The sequence below is a fragment of the Setaria italica genome, chromosome V, assembly GCF_000263155.2.
Source record: "Setaria italica strain Yugu1 chromosome V, Setaria_italica_v2.0, whole genome shotgun sequence".
Lineage (NCBI taxonomy): Eukaryota > Viridiplantae > Streptophyta > Magnoliopsida > Poales > Poaceae > Setaria > Setaria italica.
The window spans coordinates 40,459,896-40,471,812 of NC_028454.1; the positions used below are offsets into that span (position 1 = coordinate 40,459,896).

General features: G+C 54.0%; 2 protein-coding genes across 2 annotated transcripts; one reads left to right on the plus strand and one right to left on the minus strand.

The window, feature by feature from the left end:
- Window positions 1-4,092: 4,092 nt before the first annotated feature.
- Window positions 4,093-5,337, plus strand: LOC101755569 (uncharacterized protein At5g39865). Its single transcript, XM_004970382.3, has one exon. The coding sequence runs from the start codon at window positions 4,215-4,217 to the stop codon at window positions 4,989-4,991; it is 777 nt and encodes a 258-aa protein (XP_004970439.1). The 5' UTR covers window positions 4,093-4,214; the 3' UTR covers window positions 4,992-5,337.
- A 4,090-nt stretch (window positions 5,338-9,427) lies between these two features.
- Window positions 9,428-10,996, minus strand: LOC101756785. Its single transcript, XM_004970384.3, has one exon. The coding sequence runs from the start codon at window positions 10,837-10,839 to the stop codon at window positions 9,664-9,666; it is 1,176 nt and encodes a 391-aa protein (XP_004970441.1). The 5' UTR covers window positions 10,840-10,996; the 3' UTR covers window positions 9,428-9,663.
- Window positions 10,997-11,917: the final 921 nt, after the last annotated feature.

Consider the following 11,917-nt stretch of genomic DNA (forward strand, 5'->3'; position numbering starts at 1 on the left):
TTTCCGTCTCTTCTCCTTGTATGTTGGCAGAGAGCTTATCCACTGACACGTCATCTGGATGATGTTCGTATCGTGGATGTCTGTCTGGTTGTTTTGCTCCGTCGCTGTTGGCCCCATGAAGAGTGACAATGGCGAGTAGTTCCCGCTTTTCTGGAAAAAAACTACTCGAGCTTGACATAATGATCTTTGTGGGACCATTGTCTTCGTAGATAGGAGACTAAGGGGTACCCTCCTGGTATGGGAGAGTATCCAGGTATGCAACAAAGGTGTGAATCGTCATCCCTAACGAGAGCAGATGGTTTCATGCCGAGCCGGGAGATGAATCTGCCTTGTGAGGTAGATGTGATCACCAGTCCCTGTTGCAGATTTGATAAAGGAGTCTCCTTGTCCGGATTCGAGTAGTAGTCGAAGTTCTCGATCGAATCCGAATTGGATTGGGATCTGGACAGGGAAGCTTGGTAGACGGTGCAAGCGTTTCGGAATCCAGACGGGAACCGACTTGTATCATGGGCTGATTCGCACGATGGCTCAAGCGCCAGCTCGTGAGAACTAATATGACTGGTGGGAGAAGTCGAGTTGTATTCAGACTCATCCCTTGGTTCTTAGAGGTCGAAAATTTCATTGATTTTTTCAATGAAATCCTCCAAAGCTTGGCGATGGAGGTTGATATCATAGTGCTTCTTCTCCGGGACCGGCACAATGTGGCGGTGAAAGTTTCTAGCGCCGTCCTTGATGCAGACCCAGGAGCCGAAGATGAACGTTGCGCCTTCTTCGAACGTGACGGTGGGCTTGATGATGTCTGGAGCCATCGAGTTCGCTAGTGGATATTTAGCGAGAGCCTCTACTTGACGCACCAGCTGTCGATGTTTAGACCCGGCAACCTACCGAGGGGGTACCTAAGGTAGTGTTTTGTGTGTGGGGCTCGCCGAAAATCAGGAACTCGAAGGTGAACTCGAACACACGATTTAGATAGGTTCGGACCGCTTATGTTGTGTAATACCCTACGTCCTGTGCGTTGGTTGGATTGTATTGATTGATGATTGTTTGGAGGAGGTCCTTGCCTCTCCTTATATTGCCGGGGGTAGGGTTACAAATCGGTTGTTGTACAAGAGTACTAGTCGAATTCGACCACAGAGTCCTACTCTAATTGCTATGATTAGTTTCCTAATCCTTGACTAGTCCTTATCATCCACGTAGACCATGCCATCCTGCACCGTAGTCTCCATGTCTGACACGTGTTGGAGTACAGCCTCGTATGTAGGACTGTCCAAGCCTCCCGGTGAGCCCATAGATGTATAGCCGACAGGAACAACGTTCGCTGCTTCAGCACTGCAACAAATACAATGGGCATCTAGGGTTTTGCTAGTTACCTGGGCCATATTATCTTTTGTCTGGTCTTTTTTTTGTTGTTACTTCTTATGGGCTGACCCTTGTCTTTTTTTTCGCGCTAGTTTTTCTCGGCAATGGTGAACTCAGTGACATACACTAAAATGGATTGCATCTATTGTTCCAAACAAGCTAAAACCTTCCCAATCAAACGCTCCGCGCCTGCCTAGCAATCTCGCACCAATTTTTCCACCCGTCGGCGTGGTCCTCTCTGTTGCCTATTTTTTCCACCCACGCGCAGCTGGCGGGACCCCCGCTGTTTGATAGATAAATAGCGCGTGGTCCCGTGTGCACGTGGGGTTCTTTCCATAAATCGAATGGATGCTAAATATGGGGGGCTCTCCAGCTAGCGCTAAAAGGAGAGGCCTCTCTGTATAGTCACCTCTTTTTTAATAATACTTGATGATAGGTTGTTCACGTTCCATGCTTGATGCAAGCTTAACCTAGTTTTCTACAACCTCACCCAACTTTTTTCAGCTAATATTTTTTTTAACGTAAATGGCAGGAGCTCTGCCTTTCTCTGCCTTTCAATTAATAAGGAAAGAATTTAAAGAACATAAGCAAACATCACTCATGCCGCTGCAGCCGTGCAAGAGTGCCCCGACACGTGCCTGGAGCGTTATAAAAAAAATTATGTAATCTAAGTTAAGGACCGAAACGACCATTATATTGCTCTACGCATTCCTTTGTTCGCTCTGCCATCTAATGGACCGTTAGGAGCTTGTTTTCAAAAATTTGCCGGTTACACTCTTTCCACAGATTCCACATAATGTAGATGACCATTCCGTTGAAATCTCGTTGCTGATTTTTGTGAACAAACTTTTCCGCTGCCTCCCACCAATCTCTGATGTCATCGAAATTTGAGGGGTGTGCGTGCTGGGAAGCACAAATTGCTCCCATATATACAGAAACATGGGTCCAGACCGTTTGAGCACAGGGGTAGAGTAGGGCCCTGTTTGTATCCGCTTATTTCCCGCTTATTGGTGGAAATAAGCGATAAACCCACCCAAACGCCTTGCTTATTTCCCGCTTGTCACGTAAGCCGCTTAGTTGAAAATCTGGAATAGAACTAGCGGGGTGCTTATCTCGTACGCGTGTCTGGAGACGCTTCTGGGGTAAGCGGACCATTTTTCCGCAGGTACCCTCGGCCACCGACGCCTCCAGCGTCCGCCCCCGCGCCTCCCGCAACCGCCGCCGCTCCCGACCGCTCCAGATCCCGCCGCCGCCGCTCGGGTCGGCCGGCCCACCTCCCTACCTCCGCCGGGCTTGGCCCCCACTGCCGGCCGCCCCTGGATGCCGCGCCCTCTATTGCTTTGCCCATGCGCCTCCCGGACCGCTGCCGGTTGCCGGCTCCCATCCGCCGCCCGCCCTCCGGCCGCGCCGCCTGGGCTCGGCCCCCACCTCCGTCCGCGCCGCCGGACAGGCTCGGCCCCCGCCCGCCCTCCGCCCGCGCCGCCTGCGCTCGGCCCCCGCCGCCTGTCGCCAGCCGCCCCTGCCGCCGGCCGCCTGCGCTTGGCCCCCGCCGCCGGCCGCTCCTGCCGCCTAAAGTGTTAAGGGAGGGTAAGAAAAGACTAGTATTGAATACCTACTGTCAAGTTGATAGTGTTGATTACTAGTGCACGTCCTGGGCCTTCGAAATACTAGTATTGATATCTACCCGAAGCAATAGGAAGATTACAGAACTTGATAGTGTTGGATTGTTTGAATGCCAAGCTATCAACTTTACCAATGAGCTATTATCAGCCTTAGGGGCATTCAGGTCAATTTACCAACCAGGACAAACAATCGATACAAAATAATCAAGATTGCTAAACACCCTGCTTATTCAGACAGCAGATTCTCCAGACAGCAGGCTTATCAGATAAGCTTGCTTGCCAGATAAGCGAGTTTCAGAAAAGCGTATACAAACAAGGCCTAGGTTGAGGTGTTGCGCGGATTCCATTGACCCGTTGCATAAGGTGCAAGAGGTTTGGTGTGGCCATCCCCTAAGTGTGAGGTTGTCTGCTGTGAGAATTTTGATTTGGATGAGAATCAAGCAAACGGTTTACATTTATTTTCAGGTAAAAAACCTAGCACAGGCACAATCAACAACCCAAACAACTCCTAGCTTTTTAATAGCTACAAATTTTTGTAAGCTTTAGCTAATCCAAACAAAACATTTTTCCCAATGAAATGTGAAGGCCTACAAGAAGAACGAGTACCAGAAGTTGGGGAAAGGCAAATAGGCTGCAGCTTTTACCGCAGTTAATTTATCAGGTTAGGCTCCAAGTTGACTTTGTTGCTTCAAGCTATGTCAGCATTGGGTTGGTCCTGTCCTTTTTTTATAAGGACTGGTCCTGTCCTTGATGTCCTTACCCGGGTACTCTACACTTGCCAAACACAAGGAGAAAAATGTTTCTTTATACAACAATCGATGTATCAAGGATTCTAGACCAAGCAATTAAACGAGCTTAAGTGAAGTCAACACGATTAGAGCGTACCCCATGCGTAGGTGTAGGTTCAAGTCAAGAATAATCCCCTGTAAAAGTTCTTGCACGTGGCAGAGGCAGAAATATTTCTACTCTCTTTCCTACATGTCGAAATGCTACGAGGGGGAAAAGGGAAAAGGCTCCTGTGAAAGGGAAACTTGCAAGTTTCAAGGGCTAAAAAGGAAAACCGCACTCCCCTTCAAATCCCAAACTAACACCTGAAATCCGAGCGCAAAACCGGAGCATGCCAAAAAAACTCGAGGGCCACAACAGCAACCCCGGCCGCCCCCAACCTGAAAAACCGAACGAATCCCCGCCTCCTCGTCCCCATCTCCGGCCTCCGCCCGCCCATCTCCCCCCATGTGGATGCCCTGGGTGAAGACGCGCCCTTCCTCCCCCTCCCCCTCCTCCGCAACCTCCACCTCCTCGTCCTCCACATCGCTCGTCGCCGCCGCCTCCCCGCGCCTGTCCTTTTCCTCCCCTTCCCTGAAGGACCTCCAGGCGCTGCTCCTCTCCGACGCCGCCACGCCCTCCCCGCCGCCCGCCGCGCCCTGCTCCCCGTCGTCCAACACAGTCCGCGTCTTCCACCGCGTCCGCGTCGCGGCCTCGGCCCTCCGCGCGCTCCGCACCCTCCAGGCGCCGCCGTCCGCCGGCGCCGCCGCCGCCGACCTCCGCGTCGTGCTCTACTTCACCTCGCTCCACGTCGTCCGCGGCACCTACGAGGACTGCCGCGCCGTGCGCGCCATCCTGCGCGGGCTCCGCGTCGCCGTCGACGAGCGCGACCTCGCCATGGACCCGCGCTACCTCCAGGAGCTCGCCGCGCTGCTCCCGCGCCACGCGCCCCCGCGGCGCGTGGCGCTCCCGCAGGTCTTCGTCGGTGGCCGCCACCTCGGAGGCGCCGACGAGGTTCGCCGCCTCCACGAGGCCGGCGAGCTCCGCCGCGTCGTGGCCGGCGCCGTCACGGCCTCCCTCGCCGCCTGCGGCCGGTGCGGCGGCGAGCGGTACGTGCTCTGCAGCAGCTGCAACGGCAGCCACAAGCGGTACAGCGTCAAGGGCGGCGGCGGCTTCCGCACCTGCGCCGGCTGCAACGAGAACGGCCTCGTCCGGTGCCCCGACTGCTCGCCGCCGGACGTCTGACGGCTCAGATCCGAGAGGTCACGATCCGATAACTTACTGAATGCTTTCTTCTTCCTAGTTTCAAACTTGAGACAAGAAATGGGTCCTGTGTCTGTGTAGTAGCTGTTAATCTTACTCGTTAGCCTAGTGTTGATTGGTTGCTAAATGTGGCCATTAGCAGTTCTTTTTTTCTAGCATTTTTTTCCTGCTATCCAACGCCTCTAATGCTGGCTGTTGCAGACTTGCAGTAGGATTTGCAGTAGAACAGCTGTTTGTTTCCTTGCTTCTCTCTGGCTTCTCTTTTCCTTTGCGCTAAGCTATGCTGGAGGCAGATCTGGGGTTTGATTTGATACGGATTACTCTTAAATAACTTTGAGTGAAAGATAGATAAATGCGACTAGTTAGTAGTACCGGTTGAGATATAATTGAAGTGTATCTGTCTAGTAGTTGCGTGAAATTTGAAACAAGGTAGTTGTGTCAAATTGACTGTTGGGATTGTACTCCTACATGCCTGCAATTTATGCCATTCTCTTTTTTCAAAACGCTTCGCCGCGGCTGCCAGCGAGTTTGAATGGTTGGTGACCTGCCGTTCCTTGGTTAAGGAGTGCTGCCAAAGTTTCTTGAAAGCTGCTGCCCACCATACCCCATCGCGCGCAACGGTAGCACAGCATTTTGCTGCGCCCAGGCGAAGAAAGAAGGGAACCCTCTTGTTCCTTTCTTTTCGAACGGGCGTTCGTGCGGCGTTTGAATTCGATACGGTGGGCAAAGTTGCCGTTGGGGCTGTGTGTGCATTAGTGCACCGTACCCTTCTCGGAGAAGAAAAATGAGGCTTTGCAATCACGAATATAAACGGCGCCTTCTTTTTCCAAGCGGCACCTTTCAGGTTTGGTTGGGTCCCGGAAAGCTCCAAGCCGGGGGATTGGGGCGATGCTTGTACTCTAGTGCGATTCTTCTACTGTTATCCCTGCTCTACGCTTCCATGTTCTGACTACTCAAAATGACAGTGACCGTTCTCTTTGTCGGATCCTTGCTGGTAAATCGTAATCTTATCCGCCTAACCGGAATGGCAGTGCTTTCTCTCTCACTCTCTACTCTCACTCTCCATAAGAGAGCCACATCAGCATTTGAGGATAAAATAATGACAGGAGAGAGAAATCATTGCTTGATGTAGCGAGTGCCGCTAGCACGCGATTCCACATCGAGTGGGCCCCACCACCCAACCACGCGGGGCTGCCGCCGTGGGCGGCCCGACAACCTCCGTCGGGGCGGAGCTTGGCCTTGGCATCGCCGGCGCGGGTGGGGCAGGAAAGGCGCGCCGCAGCAACGAGGTCGGCAGCCTCCTTGAGGAGCAAGCGCGACGCCCAAACGGCGACGGCCGCCTGCTCTTCACGCCGAGCGACGGCGGCGAGCGGAACGGGCCGGCGTGTAGGTGGAGGAGCTCGGGGCTGTGAGCCACGGGCGGGGACGAGGAGCAGGGCGGCAAGTGCGAGGCGGGGCGCGTCATGGAGATGCGGCCACCGTCGCGCACTTCGGCGCAGGGCACGGCCACCGGGTGGTCCCACTGTGTCGCTGCCTCAGTCGCAACTGCCCCCGGTCGCATAGTTTAGCGCCCCGCCGCTCGGGAGAACAGGGCGTGGAGGCCCGAGCGTGGCGGCTGGCAGCGGCCGGCAAGGGTCAACGGTGAGGAGGTGCATGGCGGTCGGAGCGGTGGAGGGAGGTGAGCGCCGCAGCCGCCGATGTTTTTCATGGCGCGGTCATGATAGGTTGGGGCGCGGCAGGGCCATCGACGCATAAAGACAGAGGTCGAGGAGGGGCGCGGGCAAGGCAGAGCAGCGTGAGGGAAGGACGGAGAGATGAGAGCTTCGGGAGACAGGTACCCAACGGGGCATGACATGTGGATCCCATTATATATTTTGGAATAAGTGTTATAGCTAACCTGTTAGATGGATCATCTATAACGCTCTCTACAGTTGACGTGGACAGAGTTATAGAGAGCTGCTCTGTGTACCCATTGCGGGTGCCCTTTGCGTCATCTGCACCGGCTCCTATTCCGTGCGTGTGCGACAATGGCGAGAAGGTAGCAGGATGGGCCAGTCATGCTACTAGCGGCTAGCGCTCACGGCACCCTGCCACTTGGAGTCGCCAGGCGCTACACCTGTAACGCTGTACGTGCGCGCGACGGGAGCAGGCCAAGCGGCGCCGCGACACCGGGGTCGCCGTCGCCGTCGCCACCCGCCATCAGCCAGCGGCCGGTAGCGAGCAGAGGCGCCGCCGGTTGCGGGTGGAGCCTTGCGTTTTGGCTTGGGCACACGAGCCGCGACGAGCTTGCGCGGCTCGGGCGCAAGACCCACGTGGTGGGGCTCGGGCGCTCGGCGATCTCTCGCGATCCCTCTCCTCCTCTAGTCTGCGATCCCGTCCCAGTCGCGCACCACGCAACGTGCTACGAGCTGTGGACGGGGGCCCGCGGCTTGGCAGCCTTTGCTGCGGCTCCCGGCTGCATCACTGGATCAAAGTTGTCGCGCGCCGGAGCAGTGGTGCACCAGTGCTGCTTCTGCTGCTTTCTCACCGAGCCACTTCCCCTTTTCCCCTCCTGGCGCCTGCTGATCCGTGCACGGTAAAACGTTTGTTGAAGTCGCTGAATCGGTGAAATGGCTCAGCAGGCTCTGTTGCGCAGAAGGATGGCATAACCAGTGGTATTAATAGTGCCTATAATTACGTGCATCACATCTTCGAGCCGAGTTTAAGTCTGACAGCATAAATACTGTCCTTTTGCCGGGGCCTATGACACGAGCAAAACTAGCAGTGCTAACTTTGAATCGAAATCTATGTTATTTGAGCCGCATCAATTGCAAAATCGTGATTAGAGGGTGTTTGGTTCCCACTCCTGAATTTTAGCACCTGTCACATTGAATGTTTAGATACTAATTAGAAGTATTAAATACTCTCTTCGTTCCAAATTGTAAGTCGTTTTAGCTCTTTTAGATTCATAAATATTACTATGCATCTAAACATACACTATATTTAGATGCATAATAATATCTATGAACCTAGAAAAGTCAAAACGAGCTACAATTTGAAACAGAGGGAGTATAAACTATTTACAAAACCCATTGCACAAATGGAGACTAAACGGCAAGACGAATCTATTAAAGCCTAATTAGTCCATGATTTGATAATGTCCATGGACTAATCATGGGCATTGTCAAATCATGAACTAATTAGGCTTAATAGATTTGTCTCACCGTTTAGCCTCCATCTGCGCAATTAGTTTTATAATTAACTCATATTTAGTCCTCCTAATTAGCCTTCGATGTAACACGGACTAAACTTTAGCTCAAGTAACCAAATACCCCCTTATGTGAATAGTAGCACCAATAGCTGAACAAGAAAGAATCATGAATACCGTGATGTCATGACAGTAGCGTGGCACAGGGGTAACAGGACTACAGAAGCGCGTGCTCGACGCGTCGACGCACAGATCGATCGCTCCAGGCAGCTCGTCGCTGAGGCCGCAGCGTTGATCGGTCGGCGGCCGACGAGGCGACGAGGCAACCAGGCAGCCGTACGTGGAATGCGGCTAGCCCCGTCTAGCAGTTGGCCATCAGGCACTGGCAGTGGGGGATGAGGCGCCCCCACGCCCAGTTGCAGCGGCCGTCCGCGTGGCCGTGATCCTTGCAGGTCATCATGCAGTCCTCGGTCACGCAGATCGGGTGGTGGTCGTCGTCCCTCCAGCAGCTCTCGTCCTGGGCAGTCGACACCGCCGCGCCTGCGAGGAGAGAAAAAACGAGATCACATGAAAACGCCGAGCTCGTCTCGTCACCTGAAGCGTAACGATGGCAGAAAAGAGGCTCACTGGAGGCGACGACGAGCAGCACCAGAATGGCGCGGCACAGGGCGGCCTTCCTCCAAGCCTCCATGGCGGAAACAAACGAGGTTGCGTGGACGAATTCGAAGGGGAGCCTGGCAATGGCAACGATGCCCGGTTCTGTTTTGTTGGCGTGGACTGTAGATAGTAGCGCTCCATATAAATGCAGAGGTCGTGAGGCCCAGAGGGAATATAGGCGCTGAAAGAAATCGGAGGTCAAGCGGGTAAACCGCCCCTCACAGTCTAAATAACACTAGGCACAATGGCACAAGTCTGACACCAGAGAAAATTCCATCGAAGGATGTATTAAAAATGAGAAATGAGAGAAAATTCGTGCGGCTAATGCCTAGCCTTCATATTGCTGGGCTCCTTCGTGTAGAGTTGACATATATGCATGGTCTCCATAGGCCCAAATAGTAGCTAGCGAACATGTGTCATGTTCAATTTGTTTTCATTCCAAGCTGCCACATTTGTTTGGCATAGCTCTAGCTCCAATAAATTTTAGAGCTGGACATTTGCTAGCTCTAAGAATTCATGGAGCAAAAAGCTAGGGATGCGCTGAGTGTGCTTATAGATTGACATACGCTGATACTAGTTTCAGAAAACATTATCTAGTTCAATCTAATCACAATGACGGTTCCTGCACAAGATTACCACAGACAGCAAGACGAGTACCTACTAATCACGAAATATATACCACAAGATCGAATGGGGAGTATAAATAACATGGCATTAGGCATTTATTCTAAGCTGTCAGGAACAGGAGTTCAGGGCATCGATTGTGCATGCATATATGTGGAGAGATTTCCTGCTGTCAAGCCACCTCGATCAGTTCCTGTTAGCCTTCAGCTGCGTCAGCTTCGCGGGCGTCGCCGGCGTTGATGAGAAACCGTCGTGCAGCTTGCCGCTCCTCCTCTCGCCGCTAACCCTCGGGCTGCCGCTGTCCGCTCCTAGCCCGATGGAGAGCTTGCTCAGGGCCTTCCGGGCATCGGTGCAGTACTTCTTGCTCGTGTCGAGCAGCGACGACACGCCCCATCGACGGCTCTGCAAGTCCTCACGGATCCTCTTCTTCTCTCCACGCGGCAGCGACGAGTCGCCGCTGATGGCTTTTTCGTTGTCTTCTTTGATGACGTCGCGTAGCGTGGTGGTGGTGATCCTGCGGCTGTGGGAACGGGAACGGGAACGGGGTGAAGGCGCGTCGGCTCCGGGGCGAGGCGTCGCGTGCTGCGCTGCAGGCGCCGGCACCGGCGTCGGGCATCCCCTGAACCCGCAGACTGCCGGCTTCGCGCTCCAGGGGAAGAACACCATGAGCCCACAGGCTCTTGGCGTCATCTCTTCGGCCTCTGCGTCCATCCTGATCCGCTGCATCAGCTGCATGGGGACGCTGTCGTTGAGCAGCCTAGGCGTCCACCGGCGGTCCTCGTCGTGGCTGCTGCGAGTGCTAACCCGTCTTGGATGCCTGCCCGAGGCCGAGAACTCGGTGGCTTCCGCGGCGGGGTGGCGGGACCTGTCCTTGGAGAAGCTCGTCGCGCGGCCGACGAAGATATCCTCGAAGCGCTTGGACGTGACCCGGTCGAACGAGCCGGTCCGCTCGGGCGAGGAGATCCTGTCCAGCGCCTCGGAGAAGGACCTGTCGTCGTCGTCGTCGTCGGTGCTAGCCTCGCTCGTGTTGCCGTAGTAGCTGTTCAGAGCGAGGCACGGCGGCTGCGGGCGCCCGGGCGGCGGCCTCGGTGGCGGCGGCATCGTCGCCGCCAGCGCCTTCTTGTGCACGTCCCTGCCGCACGCGCTGTTCTTGGGAACGCCAGGGGAGCTCTCCCAGGAGAACGGCACGTGCGTCCGTAGCGGCGACGGTGACGAGTCGCGGCGGCAGCGCGGACGGGACGCGTCAACCGAGGCCCACGACCTCCGCGGCGTGGGGAGCGGCGAGTCGAGCAGCGGCGGCGGCGGCTGCCCGTCGGCATTGCGCTCCCTCTCCGTGGCGCGCTTGGTGATGATAGGATCCATGGAGGCTGGAGCACGACGCGAGCCAGAGGCAGAGCAGAACTGTAGCTACTGTCTGCAAGCATGCATCACCGGCATATACTACGTGGGGGCCGGGCCGGGGAAGGGGATCGTTTAAGAGTGCACGCGAAGGCTGCAGCGAAGCCGTTGAGCCTGCGCTGCCGACGCGTGCTTTTCCGCGAAAAGTTGCAGTAGCGGCGGTTGGGCTGTAGCGTCGTGTATGGTGGCGTGTCGGAGCTTCTTTGCTCGCTCCCGTGAGTGTGCTCGAGAGCTCCTTAATGGCGGAGGTTGCCGAAAGGAAGGAGACGATCGTGCTCAAAAGAAAAACGAGAGGATCCCAGAGGGAGGGTTTCTCGTTTGTGTGCAACTTGCGGGTAGTAAAGTGTGGGAGTGATCATGTGCTCGGTGGCAAGGGCAAGACCGCCCTGTTCAGCGATGTTCCGAATACACGGCCTCCGACGATACATACTAGGATATGAATATAGGACAGTTGATCAGGAGATCGTTCCATGGAGGCTGATGGGATCACATCGTTCCTCGCTATATTACATTAACCATTTGCTTGTGATTGAGGTGCTCTGACAGATCGTTCTATTCCATTCCTTTAACCAGAGTTTTGCAGATACAATTTTATTTCAATATCTGCATATGAGTGACATATATGCACTGAACGATTTATTATTATTCTGAGGCTCTCAGCATAGAGATTGTGACCAAACCAAAGTGCAAACAATAGCAAAGGTTCAAACTAACTAAAGTAAACTCGACTGCTCAAGCACGCAAGACATTCGTACAAAATGCTGTCCCCTTTCAATTGTTTAAACTGATTTTTTACGGGTGACATTTTAACTTCCAACGATTCGTGGTGTTCGACTTTCACATTGAAATTTATGGTAACTTTGAATTCCAACTTTTGAACTTTCACCAGGACTCCTCAATTAACTTTCCAAATTGAAAAACACAAAACTATGGACAAAGATTCAAAGTGTCGTACTTTCACTCGGACTCCTCAATTAACCTTCGAAATTGAAAACTCAAAAACTTTTAGAGGAAGTTTCACCGTTAATTTTGTTGTACTCTG